General features: G+C 32.3%; 1 protein-coding gene across 1 annotated transcript in view; it reads right to left on the bottom strand.

Moving 5' to 3' along the window:
• Window positions 1-1,586: 1,586 nt before the first annotated feature.
• Window positions 1,587-19,834, bottom strand: part of Corin (corin serine peptidase) — a 211,602-nt gene continuing 193,354 nt past the window's right edge. The window contains exons 10-15 of the mRNA XM_072545549.1: window positions 8,837-9,012; window positions 8,498-8,711; window positions 8,238-8,391; window positions 7,908-8,031; window positions 7,704-7,852; window positions 1,587-1,766 (exon numbers count right to left, since the gene is read on the bottom strand). Of these exons, the coding sequence (XP_072401650.1) occupies window positions 1,587-1,766; window positions 7,704-7,852; window positions 7,908-8,031; window positions 8,238-8,391; window positions 8,498-8,711; window positions 8,837-9,012 (997 nt within the window). The remainder of the gene's footprint in view (window positions 1,767-7,703; window positions 7,853-7,907; window positions 8,032-8,237; window positions 8,392-8,497; window positions 8,712-8,836; window positions 9,013-19,834) is intronic.

The following is a 19,834-nucleotide window of genomic DNA, read 5'->3' as shown; positions in this document are numbered from 1 at the left end:
ACAACAAGATTTGAACAAAAAAATGGATGTAACACAATTTCGAGAAGATTTAGTGACTGCCATTTGCAAAGACAATAATGTTACAAAAACTCAACAAACACACCATAGGCTGGAAGAATATGACAAAAGAGGACGATGTGTTATATGTTACAGCACACTGACAAAATCGTTTGGTCGCGCATATGCGTCTAAGAAGTCCAAACAGTACAACACTAGGTATACTGGTACTGAATGTAGAGAAAAAAATTTATTTGTAACATTTGTTTTTTTTTAAACACATAATGTATATTTACAATAATTTGTTTAGATGTTTGCTTAAATTTTTTTCTTAATAAAGTTTCATAAGTAATGTGTATCAATTTCAATACATATAGGCTATAGGTATTGCCTATACAAATGTATATAAACACACTCTACAAAACCCTTTTTAAATAAAAAAATGTCATTATATGAATTAACACATACATATAGAGCATTTTATTAAAGAACATGAAAAAAAGTGGCCAGGCTGTGACAACTTATGCTAATAAATAGGCCCAGGAGTTAAAGTGTTATAATTTAGCATATCTCATTTTTTGTAACTTTTTTTTTGTTTGAAAAATTTATTTGTAACATTTGTTGACGCCAAATCTCTAAATATACAAGTTTATAACTTATGAGCAAAATAATGAATTTTTTGTCATACATATTTCAACTGTCATTCCCGTCGATACATTTATGTAGAGAAAAATCTAACTTAATTGACCTATTACATAATAAACCAATTGTGAATAAGAAAGAAGTTATTAACGGATTATTTATAATGATTAATTCTTCGACTTATTTTATTGCTTGTCATGCTCAACTTCTTCCTACAAGCAAAGATTCACATAAACTAAAAAGAAATAAAAAACGAAAAATATGTTATTGCCTTAAAATTCCTATGATTTTCATTTGTAGGCTACAAGATTTGGATATTGGGATTTTAAATTGGTTGCTATTTAAAAGAAAAACATCTCAAAAACTTAAATGTTAATGCCAAAAATGACATTCTTTAAGTTCGTGGTTCAAAAAGCCAATTACGGTGCATTTTTTTTTCAAAACTTCATCTTCTTAAATTACCCATAAATCATTTAAATGAGTTTTCAGACAACAGTACAATTTTTTGATAAATTGTACATAGTATATCTATATTTTTTACTTACAGTAATTTACGAGAATAACTTTAATGTTAGTAATGGATTAAGGTAGTTTTAAAGGGTATGCAGCGGTAAAAACAGTATTTAAAATATGTCACAATTTTGTAAATGTTACAGCTGTATAATTCAAATCACATGTGGCGGTCCGCTCGAACACTAGGTGTGAATTGTCACAAGATATCACTATAAAGGATCAATCTAGATATTGTGCGTAGCTCTGGTTTACTTTATACCTATACGTTGATATATTGACGACAAGAAAATTCAGCTATACCTCGAGGTTAACAAAGCTTTTCTCTTTAAGTGTAAATTGCCATAGAAAATCATATAGATTACCTTGTATAATTTGTACCATTCAATCTTGTTTCAATGTTTTATTGTCGTTTTCCCAATGTTTCACTTTTCTAACTAATCTCCAGAATACTTTGCTATCTGTTGTTCGATCCATTTTTTATATTTTGGTACGTATGCATAAACTCCTGGAAGATGCGGGTGGGCGCATTTGATACCCCAACTTACGATCCCTCCAACAAACCATGTTTCAGTGTCTCCATTTTCATGGCACAGCAACGGGCCTCCAGAGTCACCCTTAAAAAAATTTAGATCAGCTTCTTACCTAAGTAAAAATTCAATACAATTTTTTTTAGAACCAAAGCTTTTACTAGAAGATAAAGAAAGTAAGCCAACTTATAACACATAAAAGTGGAAAAAATCATTACAATTCATAAAAAAAAACGTAAATTAAAACAGGCATTGTGTTTAATATCAAAATGTTAACCGGATATTTGTAATATAATGTTTGTGCACGCTTGGAATGCTATAAGACACGAGACATTCGAAAATACACTTCTTCAAGAAATTAACGCACCACTTTGAAATATTAAAATATTTTATTAGCGTTAATAAAAATTTCCATTGTAATGTTATATTTTGCAATCCCCTTGTATATGCTATTCGTACACTCTATATTTATTGACTGTATTTTATCGCTATAGTTTTTTGTGCAACAAAACAAAAAGAAGCAAAAAATGTACTAATTCTATAAATACACTAATTTCCAAGTGTTCACGAATTTTATTCGGCTACTGTTTAATTGTTGATTATTGTTAATTGTGTTTATTGTGGAGCGTCAATCACGTAATTTAACCCGAGATGAATGTATCCAAGCAGTGATACTGTCGGAAGAAGGTTGGAGTGACCGAAGAATTGGTGGTCGGTTTAATGTGTCCCACACATCCGTCTCACGGGCGTTAGAAAGATTTCTTGAAACAGGGGATCATACTCGCAGACCAGGGCAAGGACGAAACCGGGTAACTGCCCCTATTCAAGATCGATTTTTAAGAATTTCTGCTCTTCGAAAACGTTTTGTAACACATAAAAGACTACAAATTCAGCTTCGAGACGTACATGCTATACAAATTAGTACTGAAACTGTTCGCCGGCGACTTAGGGAATACAACTTAACACCTAGGATTGCCGCCCGAGGTCCTGTGTTAACTGCAGAGCATCGAAGTGGGAGACTATATTTTGCCAGAGAACACGTTAATTGGTTGGAGGCTAACTGGGAACGAGTGATATTTACTGATGAATCCCGATTTTGTTTGTACAATAACGACAGACGTGTTCGTGTGTTGCGACGACCCAATGAACGATATGCTTAGTGTAACTTCTCACACACCACATTTTTTGGTGGAGGATCCGTTATGGTGTGGGGTGGTATTTCTTTGACCACACGTACGGACCTAGTGGTCATACAAAATGGAACTGTTACATCTGAAATTTACATGTTGGAGATCCTTGAGTAACATGTAGTACCATTCGCTCCTTATATCGGTGAAAATTTCTTACTAATGCAAGATAATGCCAGACCTCACGCTGCACAGATCGTCAGAAATTATCTAGAAGAGGTAGAAATTAACACTATGAAATGGCCAGCACACAGTCCGGATTTAAATTCGATTGAAAATCTCTGGCATATCCTTGGTAAGCGATTAAGAGCGACAGCAATCCAACCAAACAACTTGCAGGAAGTGGGAGAGAGGCTGATCCAGATTTGGAGAGAACTAGACCAAAATGAAATACGGCAATTAATTTTAAGTATGGGCCAACGATCTGAGGCTGTTATACGTAGTGGAGGTGGAAATACTCGTTATTAAGACTTTTTTCATATTTCAGTTTACTTTTCTTATCATTATTTTTTTAGAATTTACCTTTTTATTTTTTTTTTCTCCCGTACTTCAACATTTTCTGATGATTAGACAAATATTATGTTATAATTATTAATAAAATGTAGAATAAATCTGGTGAAGTTTTATTTTTATTCTTTGCCTGTTTACAAATAAAATTGATTTATTGAAGTGGTGCGTTAATTTCTTGGAGAAGTGTATATTAGAAAAAGTACAGCATGTATAATTAATGCAGATGCTAAAAAGTATAGGAATAGATGACAAAGATAGTCGTGTCATTAAAAAACTGTACTGAAATTAAACTGCTATCGTAAAAATTGGAGGCAGTTACACCGAAGAAATCTCCATACAACGAGTAGTCAGACTTCGTTGCGATTTTTTCCCAACGGAACAACTAGATTTAGATACAGAAATAAATCAAAGGAGAGCAATAATTACTAACACTACTTTTATGAAAATGAATAAATTTCTTTGCAATAATCATCTTAGTCTAGAACTAGGACAAAGAATGGTTAAGTGCTATATTTGGTCTGTACTTTTATATGGAGCAGAAGTGTGGACACTAAAAATATCAAGTATGAACAGAATTGAAGCGTTGGAAATGTAAATTCATAGACAGATGCTAAAGATACTTTCGAATTGCTAAGAACTGTTTAACATCGGAAAATCTCTTATCTGGGACATATAGTGAGGAAAGATCGATATAGAGTATTATAACTGATCTTTAAAGGCAAAATAGAAGGCCGTAGAAGTATAGGAAGAAAACAGGTTTCTTGGTTAAAAATGATTCGTGAATGGATTGAGATATCAAATGAAGAACAATTATTACATGTGGCAGAAGATCGAGAAGCCTTCGCAATGGTGATCTCCAATCGGATAACTTTGATATGGCGCGTGAAGAAGAAGACACGAGGGTGTTTCGATATTATTAAATACAATTAATATTATTACATATGAAATAAACAATACTTAGCAACCCTTGAAGGTAAGCCAATTATACGATTGAGCCTGCAGTCACCTTTAACTAACCTTACAACAGAAATAAATATACATTCCACGAGCTATCGAAGAAGCAAAAGATCCTGGGGGTGAAACTATTGCTGATCCTAAGCATAAGCACCCTGCCTAATCTCATACGCGTTGAAATATTCCATTCCTTTAGATGGTTAGTCACGCTCGCACAATAAATTCAAAGTAAATGTAAATAAGTGCTAAATAACTTATACAGTATAAATATATACCTGATTATTTAATGTCTTTAAAACACAATTTTAAAGAAAATAAAATGGTCTAAAACGCGTTTAAACAGTTTTGGTTACTTTTGTAACATATATAGGAGAATTATTTGTCAGTAATGTAATAAAATTCATAAACAAAGTCAAACAAAGTTGTTGTAATTAGTAATAAGTAATAAGTTTTCTCTAATTAATATGAAAGTGCGCGTCTTTATTTTTCTGTTCTGTTAAATGAACGGTCGAAGAGAGCATTCGGTCAGACGTTTCCTTTCTCGATCTCTTTCTTTCGCCGCAGTGAAGGCGACGCACGACGGTGTGTTTGAATTCAGCTCTCATACAGTGATGTAGTTTGAAATACAGTCAACTCGCGTTTATTCGTGGGGTTGATTTTCAAGGTTGTCGCGGATAACTTGCTCTAATGCTAACTTGTTAAAGGAAGTCAAATAAAAGCATAAAATAAATACAACTAATTATTTGTATTTAGTTTCATCTAAAGCTTTAATTTACAATTTTCAATGTATACTTACATTTTTTACACTTTTTGAAATTAGTCATCAGGTAAGGTACGCAGTATCAGTTTTTCAACGAGTAGCACATTATCCTGCTTCTTTATTACGTGACACAAGTTAGTTTCAAGTCTCACTCGTCCTCCAGGTGCAAATTCCTCTTCTTATTAATCACTTTCCTCTTCATTTTTTCTTAACATTGCTTTAGAATGTCTTCATCCGTTAGATGGCCAAATCGTGGGTCGGTAGCGTTTGAGTCTAACTACTCTTGAAGTTACTTTCGTCCACATTCTCTTTTCCAGAAACTGGGTTCACTAAACTTGTAAGGTCAGACAGGTAATTTTCATCTTCTTTAACTGCTAGTTCTTTTCATTTTTTGATATTTGGTAGCAGTTTTCTCCATGACTTCACAGTTGTTGAAATCCCCCATGTAGATGCGATTTCATAAATACAGTAGAGAATAGCACATGACTTTCAAAACTCTTGAAACTCATATCATTCTTAAATTTTCAAGCGAAGTAACTGTGTTCTGTAGTTTTTCTTCATATACGCAATGATACCTTGGTCTATATATTGAACTATCTCAGTCGTATTTGAGGGCAAAAATTTTGCCGTGAGCAGACTTAAGCACAAACTTTTTATAGTTGTCAAGCGTTGTCAATCAACTACACAGCTTTTTGCGAAAAAATATTTATTTTTAAATGTTTTTTGACTTCTGGTACAAATTTGGTCCAAATGTTTTTATCCACCCTTTCTTTTGGTTGAAGTAATCCACCGACAAATAGTTTTTCTGCACTAGTTCTATTAAGTTTTTTTGCTTTACTAATCACCGTCAACTTCAGTTTGTGACTTCCTGTAGAGTTGTTGTAGGATTTATAGCCCGTTCTTCGCTGGATTTATAGCCCGCTGATTTACCTTCACTTGAAAAAGTTAGCGTCTGACTTGAGACATTTCCAGAAGAGCTCCGATTCGTCTGCGTTGGAAGTTTGTATCTCAGAATAAGTTCCAATAATTGTCTTGCTTTTGCAGAAATTATTGAACCTGAAATGGGTGAACCCATGTTAAGAAGAGAGGAAGAAAGACGTTTGTCTCGCACTGTCGACTAACCGATACCATTCCGAAGGCACATACGTTTACGAGAAGCACCGTTTTTAATTTCGCGTTTTGACTTTTGATTAATCGTCAACATAAACATTTTTATTTTTTCAGATATGGTAACAAAATAATAAAAAAATTCACTTTAGCTCAAAATAAAACAATACCTTACAACACACGATCAATTTAACGAACTGGGAAGAAGGCTGAGTCACAACACAAACACGTTAACAAATCCCTTCCACCGCTGGAAGATTTTTATTTCACCACACAGTAGACAACCAATTTAGTCTAACAAAAAAATAATGAAATTATTCACCCACCGTCACCGCATCCTAACTGGTTAAAAGTAAAAGTGAATTGGATAATTAGCGGATCGTAAGAAAATGTTTCGTAGTTGCTCATCTAACACTGTAACAATATTTCTGCTCATTTTTTTTTATTGGCTTTAGGGTAAATACTCATACAGCCAGACACACATTTTTAAAAACAGATACAATACAAGGGTTACACAGTGATTACACTCTTTTCGCCCAGGGGGCCGATCAGGGCATTTTTATAAACGATAAAAGGTAGGCCTTGGATAGATAGGTAGGTATATATATATATATATATATATATATATATATATATATATATATATATATATATATATATATATATATATATATATTGAGGAAATACATCAGGTATCAACAAAGGTGGTTATATTTGTATATTCGTTGTTCTGAAGAAAGACAACAAACAATCGTACATTTCTTTTCTGTCTATATTTCTGTTCATAATATTAAAAATAATCCCGCTCGCGGATATACGGCAGTTGACATACATTTGAAATAAATTTTTCGATTTTATTTTGATTCCATATATTTTTTTTAATAAATAATTATTTATTTATTCTTTTAAAGACAAATTAAATATGGCAACTGCTTAATTTTAAGTAAATAAGTTTATTTTTAACATTAAATTACCCTAGATAAATTATTTATTACATAAGAATAGATAGTTTCACGTAAAAATACCAAAATACGTTTTGAAAGAAAAATTTAAAAAAAATAGAAAAAACGGCTAATGTCAAACGCTTATATCTCAGTAAATGTTTAACGAATAAGCTTTTATAAACCACCATTTGAACGGAAATACTTATACTTGGATGCTCAGAAAAAAATATTAGTGAAAATAAAAAAAAAAATTAGAAATTTTTAGACTTATTGAACATTGTTTTTCATATTTATTTTGTTAAAAAAATTATTTAGACTTTAAGAGATGTCTTTTTAATGAGAAATTTAATTCTGTACAGCAAATCTTGTATAACATATTTACTAAGATTGCATAGTTCTGAGTTATAGCCAAAATAACCGAAAAATAACTCTATTTTGTAGCACTTTCCGATATCAATATTTTTAGAGATCAATCGACCATATAGAATAATAAAATTCCTTAAACGTCTTGATTTACCATGTTGTTTTTGACATAGCCTACATATTTCCAAGAAAGAATTACCTGACACGCATCTTTCCCACCCTCCTTGTATCCAGCACAGATCATCCCCTCCGTCACGTTTAAATCTCGATTTTCCAGCCAAGAGTTACAAAGGTCCCTGTTTAGAACTGGAACGACAACTTCGTTGATTTCAGGTTCATATTCAGAAACTGCAATATATTAAAATTATTAGTACAAAATAAGTGGAAACAATGTTTAACTTACGTCCCGTATCTTCCTTCTTTCCCCATCCGATCACTGTGCATTTAGTTCCTGGTTTAAGTTCTTTGTTAGCGGGTGGTAGACATACTGGAGAAAGATGCTCGTGGAAGGTGACTCGGGATGACAGCTTAAAAAGGGGAAATATGTTTTAATATGTCTTTATTTATTAACAATTTTATGTAAATTTAGAGCAGTCTATGTCTCGGAGTCACAATAATATATCAGAGCCTGCTCTATAGGTAGCCAAGATTACAAAACATCATATTGTAGTTTTTTCTTAGTAATAAAGGATCAGATATTTTTTATATGATTAAATTGTTATAAATAGTTTACCTGGAAGAGGGCAATGTCATTATCATGGGCAACGCCAACATTATATAAAGGATGCGGTACCACTCGCTTCACCTTCATCTTTTGCCCATAAAAAGAATGCGCATGTCGTCTTGTAATGCCTAATTGAATTGTCCATCCGTTTACATCAGAGTGACTAAAAGCAAAGTTAAATATACGAAATATTAATTATATCTTTCAAATTACTTTGCTCGACGTAATTTCTCCCATCTTATTGTTTGCCATGATAAACGAATACTTACTTTCCAACACAATGAGAAGCCGTCAGTACCCACTGATCAGCAATTAGAACACCAGCGCAGTAAAATACTTCTTCTGGTCCGCCAAGAAGTGCTGCTAGAAACGGCCAGTCCCCTGGTTTCGATGGAACTCCACCCACGATTCGCTTTTGTTTTTGTTTTTTCCTTCTGCCAGAATTTTCTCCTGCATCGTACGTTTTACGTACTCTGCCACAAACTAAAAGAGTCACAATACAAGTGTAATTAGTACACAAGTATATAAACAACAATGTCTATTAATTCATTAAAAAATATTTAATTTGAGAGTCAATAGAAAGATAGTTATCTACAACTGCAACTTACCATAATTTGTACAAGATAGCTGCACAGTGGGATAGTTTTTTTCTGGGCAAGACCCAAATTCTAGTATGAGGTTCTTTGGTCTTTTATGTTGATTAAACCTCCATATAGCTGTAGTGTCGTATATAGGGGGAGACTGAATGTCTTTGCCTTGAAGCAGACGACTGTAGTTAGCGACTCTGAAATAACGGACGTGATGGTTAGCTTAATGTGTATTATAGACTATTCTTATATAAAAAGTAAGCCTACAGTACTTACATGTGAATCTAAAATAAACAATCAGTTTAAGAAAAATTTATTATATTTATTATATTATAAATCAAAATGAACTTTTCGAATCCTTTCCCATAGAAGCATCAATTGTCCTCCGGAGGCGTATCAGCCGGGAGCTGACAGCCGGACGCATCAAGGAATTTGGATATCGGTCAAAATACTTGGGAATTCCAAGTTTGGCCAAATCCAAATTTCTAATTGACTCGATGCAGGGAAATTCCACTTTTGCTACGTAAAACAAAGGATTTGTTTTACATAAAAGCAGGTAGAATTTCTCTCATCAGTCAGTCGAGCTTGCCTCTTCTACTGTAGACCTAGTCGGTGCTATTATTGTTCCTACTAAGTTATTGTTTTATTTCTGATTTCCTATATACCATTTTATTTTAGCATTATTGTATATTCAGACCTTTTCAGGTTAGAATATTACATTGATCTATATTTGTTCATGTACTGACTGTTTGATATTTTATTTGATTATTTTGATTGTTTATTTTTCTTGTATTTGTATCTAAGCTGTTCTTCCGTAAGTTAAGAACACTTAGGAATATTTATCTTGCCTTTTCTATTTTATATATTTGATTTTGTACTTTGTATCTAAGTAGTTCTTTTCGGTAAGTCAAAGAGCTCTTAGAAGTATTTCTCTGATATCTGACTTGTTATTTTATTGTGTGTCTAAGTCGTTCTTTTCCGGTAAGTCAAAAGAACCCTTAGAAATATTTTCATATCGCAATATTATTTCTGATATTTGATCTAAGATATTTTCTTCCGTAAGTTAAGAAAATACTTATATATTTGTCTATTTCATTTTTCCATTTTTTGCTAAGCTGTTTCTTCCGTAAGTCAAGAAACACTTTGCAATATTTTCACATCTTTTCTATATTTGATTTTTCTTATTTTCTATTATAAGTCATTTCTTCCGTAAGTCAAGAAACACTTCTAAATATTTGAGCATTTATTTTACTATATTTGATTCTCTTGTTTATTTTCTGTTCTAAGTTGTTTCTTCCGTAAGTCAAGAAACACTTGCATTATATTTTTATACCATTTAATTTACTTGTTTACTAAGTTATTCCTTCCGTAAGCCAAGGAATACTTAGATCATTTTTACCTATCTGTTTTCCATTTTTGCTCTGTTACTGTTCCTTGGAACCGTTACCTATAACAGATATTTGTCACTGGAACTGTTATTTATAACAGCGGTGGTATTTAACCTTTCTACCAGCGACAAACCAAAGATGGTGAATACCCGATCCAATTCCGGGGATAGGAAGAAGCCCGAAGAGCCGGCGATGGGTCCTACAGGCCCAAATGCCCCCTCTCGGCAACACAATAACGCACTCTGCGTTTGTGAAAATCGTCATTTCATCTTTCTCCATATAACAGCGCTCCACACACATACAGAATAGGTGGTATACTGTCGATCTTCAAGTCTTAAAAGCCGCTTGGTATTCTGCTTTCATATATATTTATCTAGGGTTTTACAAAGTTGATATAATTCTGGAATAACTGAGTCAGTTGGTAGAAAAGGCTAGGGCGCTTCCGTTTTTCAAATTCCTGCAAGTTATGTTATTTCGTATTCTTGTCAGAAATATTATTATAATGTACTTAGTGTTTATGTTTTCAATGACTAAATAAATAAAATAAACCGTTTGCGTTTATTAACTTAAGTTGAACATATAATTTATGCTTCTCCGTTGGTTGTGATCATATTGATCAGGCTCCGGATCCGGAGGTGTTAAAATTACGCCGCTTTTTCAGAAGTCTCATTCTAAATTTTACCACTGTTAAAAAACTGACATTTCCGTTAAATAGTTTGAATTTAATTTTACAAACGATATTTTCTCGAGATATATATTTTCGAAGTTTCCTCAAATTATCTAAAAAGCGTAAATCTCATAGAAATGTCTGAAGCAGGAATTGAATTATCGCTCTCAGTTTGGTTTTTTATGATTTAAATATTGGAATTTTGTTTTTGTTTGATAAATAAAAAATACACGAATTTGAATGAAATTCCACGATTTATTTTCATGAATTTAAAATAAGAAACTAAATTCTAAATTTAAAATCAAACATTATTCTTATCTTGTTACTAATTGACTGAAATTTTCCATATTGTTTATATCATTTAAAAATAGTTAACTCAATTTCCGCCAAATAATCTACGATACGTCAAAAAAATACCCACGGTTATATGTTATTGTGTAAAATTAATCTATTGTGTGATGAATTATTCTGGTTCAATAATTCCCGAATTTTTTTTAATTAAACCGCATGTTGATTTAAAATTCAAACAATTTCGCTTATTTGCAACTTCATAATAAAATTCAATCATAGAAAATAATGCAATGAAAACGAAAAGTTGAATACCAAACAATATTTGTATGAAAATTTATTATATCGGTTCAATGAAAAGGTTTTATCGGGGTATCAGTAACTCCGATGCGGCGAGGAAGCAATTTATTTGAGATTTTTTTATTTGCGAAGGTATTAGTGGTTGATAGGTCAAAAATATTTTAGTTTGATTGTTTTCTAAGTATTCTTCTGTAAGAATCAAAGTTGTATATGCTTGCTTCATATATTCTCGTATCGAAGTGGTTGCATTACGCATATAAACTTTGAGAAGATTATAGACTACTTAACAAGGCAAAATTCCTCAATAGAAATCGATCTATTAACGAACAAAACAAACAACGGCTATAAACCATGGATGATTACGGAAATCCTCCAAATGATGGAAGAAAGAAGAGATAAAAATAAAAAGAAATTCACGTAGAAGAAGAGAACCATCAAGTATCAAAAGTAGAAGTACTAAAGAGCAACGCTCCAATTATAGAACAAAAACTCGCCTCCTGGTGGAAGTAACTCCTTATAGAGAGCACGTCCGTAGGTGGTCGATAGTGAACCTCCCTCACTGGTTTGCCTACGGCTAAGTGGGAAATAAAATGCCACCTGCGGACCAACTTAATAAGTAGTGAACCTAGGATAGTCGGTGTTTTGGCCTCCTTCGATTATTTTTATTCTAAGCACATATTCTATTTATTTGACAGATCCCCGTACTACGTTTTTTGCCATATTTATGTTCAAATTAGTACTGTAGATTTCAGTAAGAAATGTAGTGGTTTCGAAGCAGTTGAAAGTAGTAATTAATAGTCGTTCATTAGATACACCTCGTATACAAAAAAGCGAAACCAACCAAAACGCCGATTCAGTTATTTAAAATAAGATACCCATTTTTTCCTTTCTTCTTAACCTTATTATAACTGAAAAAAAAAAAATTCGAGCCTACCAGTTAGGTAAGGTTTTTTATATAATGGGTGTTTTTTTTAAGGTATAGAACTTTGAATTGGAATAAAACAAAGAAGATTTTTTAAATTGACATGAAATTGACTTTATTCAAACAGACTTTATACAAACAGACAAGATTCAGGCCACCTTGTCTTTATTCAATGATTTTGATCCTCACTTACAGTTCACTGTTGAACTGGAGGACTCCAACACAAATAGTATTCCCTTCTTAGACATGCGTGTCATTAGAATGGGAGATAACACCCTTACTACAAGTTGGTACAGGAAACCAATGGCCTCTAACAGGTTGTACTCTTGTGGTAGTTGAGAAATTCTCAGAGAATTCCTATCCATCCTCTCTTATTAATAAATACCTTTTCGTTCAAAGCTATGGTTCTTCTTTAAATGACATACCCAATGGTGACCAACTTAGAATAATATCAAATAATTCAATTAACAACACTGTTCTGCCTAATACTGTACTTGGGAATCCAACTACCCATTACTCATCGTTACCTTATTTTCCTCAAGTTACTGAGAAACTCGTTAAACTGTATAAACATAACAACGTACCGGTTAAAATTGCTATTAAGAATGCTAAGACTGTCAGGAATTTGTTTTCTAAAACTAAAACACCTCTGTCCCTTCTGGAACAAGTTAATGTAATATATCATATACCTTGTGCTGAGTGTGACTCATGTTACATCGGTCAGACAGGGAGATCACTGAGAGGACGTCTTACGACACACCGCAGTGATATTAATTTATCTAAACATACTTGTGCTCTTGCCCAACATGCTATTAGCACTAAGCACGAAGTAAACTTTAATGAAGTTAAAATTCTTGGCACTGAACGTAATCTCGTTAAAAGGCAGTTTTTAGAAATGTGTTCAATTTTAAAACACCCTAATACCCTTAATAAGAGAACCGACATTAGTAATTTGAGCCAAATTTACCATGCATTAATTTTGCAGAATTAGGCCTGATATGTTGTTTACTCAAACTTTGTCCCATAATGGGTTTTTTCTTATCATATTTTCATATAATAAATTTAAATAAAAATAAAATAAAATAAATTATTCTTTCTTAAACTTAGATTTATCAACTTACATTTTATTAACTATTTGTCAATATCACTTTTACATAATTAAGTAATTGTTCTTTTTGATGAACTTAGTTGTTAAAATTTTAAACTGAAATTTAATTCATAGGATCTTTTTCATTACGGTCCGAATGATTTGAACCTTTGGACTGTGGAAGTTGTATTAATCTTCACCTGTTGGCTGGCTAACCAGTGACGTCATATTATAATATATGATATTTTGTTTGACTTTCATACTTTGTTCTTTGTTGACAAATCAATCACTGTAGGATGAATGGTGATCTTAACCACCTTTTCCTTTCATTGTTTGATTTCTTAACGACAAGTGGTCAACCAAATTTATAACTTTTTTCGAATACACCGCCCTATTACATAGAGGTTGGTATTTCGCCTTGCTGTTCTTGTCACTCTGACCTCAAGGCCACCTTATTCACGTGTTTGCGTGGGTGTTAAACCTGTAAATTCATTTATAGGCGAGACTCAGTAAGCTCAAGACTGGTAACTTCATTTTATCTTTATACTAAATTAATTTAAATAACTTATAATGTTACCTAAAGTTAAATTTAAAATCTAATTGATTTAATAAATTGTTGGAAGTGCTTTCTCATGATCTTTCTAGTTCTTTACACTTTAAAATAAATCTTAATGTTTTTTACTTAAGTTTTTATAATAACTTTTTTACATACATGTATGTTTATCACATGTTCTTTTGCTGTGCTAATTTTGTTAAATTGCAAACTATACCAAGTTTCAATTAATTGATTTATACAACTTTACTCTAAATGTCCAGTTTCGTAAGCTTTTTCATATTTTTAACATCTTTGACTGCTACATGTCTTTGTAAGGTAATACACTTTTATTGTAACTTCTCTATGGATGTTTGGTTTTATATTGTTCTTTTTAGATGAACTGATGATGCTTTCTGAGCAGAAAGCGAAACGTCTTCAATAAATAGATGAAGTAGCCACCTTCTTTGTCTTTTATTTCTCCACTTTGACCGATAAACCCACCACTTTTCGAGTGTACCTTATATATATATATATATATATATATATATATATATATATATATATATATATATATATATATAATAAAAATATAAAATAAGACATCATAGGAATCAGCAAAGTAAGACGGAAAGATGAAGAGCTATTGAAATTAGCGTCAAGAAACTACTACCAAGGAATGTCAACAAGAAAAAATGGCGGTATTGGATTCCTAATTAATAACAAGAAATGGAAACGAAGAGTAGTAAAAGAAACTAGTATCTTGGATAGAGTAGCTAAACTTAACCTTACAAGTATCAAAGAGATACAATATACAAATTATTGAAATACACGCCCCAGCGATTACTCACACTGACGAAGAAATAGAGGTACTTTACAATCACATAACTGAAGCATTTAATAACAATAAAAGTTACTTCAAGTATTAAATTGATGACTTTAATGCCAAAGTGTGAAAGAGAAACGGCACGGAAAAAGTCATGTAGTCATGGAGTCGGTGAGTGAAATGAAAGGGGAGAACGACTGGTTCAGTTTGTACAATATCAAAACATTCTTTAAGAAAAAATTAAACATAAAATGGACTTGGGTAGCACAAAATGGACCACAAAGAACGAAATTGACTTCATTCTAATAGAAATAAAAGTAAGTAGCAACATACAGAGAATACACTACACAGAACTTTCTAAGACAATAAGGAAAAGTATTAAGAAAGACATAAGAAAATACAATAAAAAACTGGTGGGAAATGCAATCAAAACAGAAATAAGACTATAAAACTATAAAAATAAGAAATGCATTAATCATTGGGAAGAAGCAAATCGTTGCTCTAACTAATGCAAACACCATAGTTACAGACAGAAATAAAATAATATAACTAGTGACTAAATTCTACAGCAAACTATACAAAGCCCCTGATACACTTGAATAAGCAATCAGAAAATGTACCAGAAGTCCTTACGGAAGAAGTAGAATCGACAATTACAAAAATGAAAAGTGGTAAAGCAGCTGAAATAGAAGGAATAACAGTGGAACTGCTTAAATACGCTGGCAAAAAACCTGAACAATCTTAGCTGGCATTCCAGACCACTAGAATACAGCAAACATAATTCTCATTCATAAGAAAGGTAGTTAAGAGGATATCAAAAACTAAAGACCCATAAGTCTACTACCAATCATATACAACATATATTCACAAAAATCATCAACAAATAATTAACAAATGCATTAAATATTGCAAAGCCAAGAGAGCACGCCGCTGGCTTGAAAAACCGTTATAAAAGCAAATAAACAACACTGTACATGAGACAGTCGACGAGTATGTACACCAGAGACAATTCATACATAAATCTGGCTGCTTATTCCCAGAACTCAATAGAAGAATGAAACTGGCTTGGGCATCTTTTGATAGAAATGTAATGATATTAAAATCGAAGATGCCACTCCATCATAAAGTATATAAACCAGTACTTTGTAAGCCATATTTAAGAGGGTAATGCCTCAATAGTTGTCACATATTAGTGGATCCCCTTTCTTGTGAATAGGTATTATAATAACTACATTCTAACTGTCTGGGAGTTTTCCTTCTCTCCAAATGGATTCAACAAGTTTTCAGTCTTACACAGATTAAAAATCTTGCTATATATTATACATGATAGAATGTATCTAAAATTGAACAGCAAGTAAATGAAATTCCAATTAGATTTAGAGTCGACCTTGGAACTAGATAAGCTCTATTCAGAATGATACAGAATCCAAACGACAATTTAGACATCAACGACGTGTAAAGCCAAACATATCTCTCTCTACCTTATTTAACTAAAAAATACTTTATTATTGATTTATTTATGCTAGAATTTAGGGATTGTTTAAGTCAAAATCCATATTTTTTTCCGTTATTGACTTAAATTTATACCTAAAATTTCAAACAACATCTTTGTATATTTTAGTACATTTTGATTGAAACGGTATTCAGTAAAGGCCTCTTATTGAATATACATGTACACGGATCAATCCTAAATTATGAATAATTCATTTCCTTACACTATGTATAGATATGATGGGAGGGTGATTTTCCTGAAAGCTTAGAGGCCATAAAAGATCGTCAACCGCTTGGTTTAAATTCATAAACCACGTTAACTGTGATATAAACCCTTCTGTAGCAAGTGTGACTTTCTACTCTTTCTAAAATAAAATTTCGGCGTGTGGGAAGAATCCTCAAATAGGGGATGTTACATACAAATTATTCTCGGTAGTTTCCGTCGTGTATGATTATTTCGGAGTCTGATTTAAAATTTCACCAAACAGTGTATAGAACTGTAGACATTAACCAAAAAATACAGATCTATCTTAGTAAAAATTCCAGGTATACAGGGTTTTTCATTAGTATTCAATCAAATAAATAAAGTAATTAGAAAATCCTAGTTTACAAAGAAAATGATTTGACTGACAATTACCGACATACGCGTTTCTGCTAGGACTGATCACCAATTCCTTAGCTTCTTATAGAACAACATTTGATCTGGACCAGACGAACAAACTATGGAACTAGATATCCTTATAGTGCCCAAGACATAGAATCAATCCACTTTTATTTAGTTAAATATTGTGTAATTTGTGTAAACATTTTTAATTCCAGCTAATCGAACAATAGTTGAATAATTTCTTCATCCTTAAGGAAAAATGGATTGTTCTCGTAAGCAGTCTAGTTCCATCGAAAAGGCTAAAATCTAGCCGAATAAATATAGAGAGAAGTGATTTCACATTTATTCTAAATAAAAACTTAACAAAAAGGGATATGAAATATATATGAAACTAAAATAATAATAAGAAATATTACTATACTCTATCTGTTCAAACTCTTCAAACTGTACAAATTCTTCCGTTTCCATGCCCGTTTTCGTTCATTGATCGTTTGTCCATTAATCCGTCCGCCATTCGAAACCATTAGTCCAATTCAAAGATATACAAAAAATACAGCTACTTACTTCTAAATTTGTCCAAATATGCAAATCCATATTAAAAATGCTTAAAAATAATAAAACAAAATAATATAATATAAAAAAATATTTATTTTTCACATAAAAACAAATTAAATGACCCACAAAAAGTAGTAGGCGAAGTATAGGTACCTACTTTAGATTTAAGATAACCCAAAAAGTAAAAGATTCTACCCGCTTGTGGTAGCGGGTAGATAATCTTGTACGATCACGGTATGAGGTAGATCTACTTTAGGTATGCAACCCTGACCAAGCGAGCCATGGCTATCCCCCAACCCGTGCCGGGGAAAGTCATGTCCCCACCACAAGATCCCTACCAAAAACAAATAAATCCTCTCATATCCATTCCCAAGGAGTAAACCTCACACGAAAGAAAAATCATTGCGGAAGGCAACGGGAAACCACCCCAATTAACTTTCCCTAGTATAATCACAATGGATCACGTCAATATAGAAACGGTCCTAAGTCCCGGGCACCTCTTAAATGTGGAGAGGGTGTTTTATGAATTATGGGCAAGATTTAATTAATAAAACTGTGCTCGATATCTATAAATTATATCCAACAACGATCGTTTTTATTGTAACCTTATTCCATCGTTATGTCTGCAAACTCTTCATTTCTATCGAAATCATCATCATACAGCTCTTGAACTAATTTTATTTTGTATGAATGTAATCTAATTTCACGTAAAATTTTCATTATTGATGTTTACAAAATTTTAAGTTGCCTGGATATTTGTCTAGACCAGCGATTCTCAAACTTTTTTTACACGTACCACTTATATAATTTCTGCGCCAATCGTGTACCCCATATTAAAAAAGTAGATAATAAAATTTACTAATTTTTGGCAAAAATGTATTTATTTACAAAAGGGCATTATAAATGTTACAAAATAAAACTTATAGTCTAACCCAGTCCAAAAATTCAGTGAGAAGGATGGTTCTGCATAGCCACAATAAGTGAATCGATTGTGCTTAGTTTCGTTCGTAAATTTGGATCAAGATTAAGCCTACTGCGAAATTTATTTTTCACTTGTAGCATAGCAGAAAATCCAGTTTCACACAGGTAGGTGGCCGTAAAAGGAGGTAAAAAATAACAATTTAGCCAGAATTCGGCTAATTCTAATTTTGAAAACTCTATTTTCAAATCTCCATCACAAGATAGTTCTATTAAAGACTCTTTTTTCTCCTGTTTTAATGTTTCAGGAGTACTATCTAAAATAAATGGTTGTCGTATCCAAAGAAACTGAGTATTCTTCGTCAAAATATTCTTTAAAATATCAATTAGCATTTGACAATGCTTTTTTATGTTAAAAATAAGATCATCTTTAATCTTTATATCATGCTCAACCACAAAATTTCTTAAATTGGTAAACGACTGCAAGTCTTTGTTTGAAACACTATTTTTCATCATATAACATTTCTTGATAAAAGCATTTATTTTGTCGCTTACAGAAAATCGATTATGTGATTTACCGTGTAAGCTTAAGTTTAGATTATTTAATCGATTAAATATGTCTGTTAAGTAAGCTAGTGTTGTGAACCACAATTTATCTAGTAACCGATCACGCAGTTTAAAATTGGTTTCCATTAAAAACACATGTACTTCATACCGCAACTCGAATAACCTGTTTAACATTTTTCCTTTTGATAACCATCTTACCTCTGTGGTAGCAATAACTGAATATGATCACTTCCCATTTCAGAGCATAGTTTTGAAAATAAACGCGACTTTAAAGCTCGAGATTTTATGAAATTGACTCTCTGAACGGCTTCATGTAGAACATGTTTAAATTCATCTGGCATTCTCTTTTCTACCAAAGCTTCTCTGTGGATTCTACAATGGGTAAAAGTACAATTTTCTGCAACAAGTTTTACTTTGGCAGTTACACATCCGAACAGAAACCAACGCATTGTTTCCAGTCTAATCAATTTTCCACAAAAAAAAATCATTGATATTCTTGAATATTTCATCGGCAGTAGTTCGTTTCGTTAACGCCTTACAAAATAAGTACTCTTCTTCGGTTTTGATTTGAAATATGTATCGCACATAAACCTTAAGCTGAGCATTGTTTGTTACATCTATACTCTCATCAAGTTGTATCGAAAAAAAAAAATACTATTTTTTATCCGGTTTACCAATTCTTCTTGTAACATTTAATGCCATTATTTAAATCCTACGACGTACGGTATTATTGGATAATGGTATAATACTAAGCTGTTTACCTGAATTCGCCCCAAAAATATACGTTACCGTATCTTGTGCGGCAGGCAGAACTAGTTCTTCACCGATGGTATGTGCTTTACCACACTTCGCAATTCTTAAACTCACGAAGAAG

The sequence above is a fragment of the Diabrotica undecimpunctata genome, chromosome 10 (genome assembly GCF_040954645.1).
Source record: "Diabrotica undecimpunctata isolate CICGRU chromosome 10, icDiaUnde3, whole genome shotgun sequence".
Lineage (NCBI taxonomy): Eukaryota > Metazoa > Arthropoda > Insecta > Coleoptera > Chrysomelidae > Diabrotica > Diabrotica undecimpunctata.
This window is presented reverse-complemented; position numbering and strand designations above follow the sequence as displayed.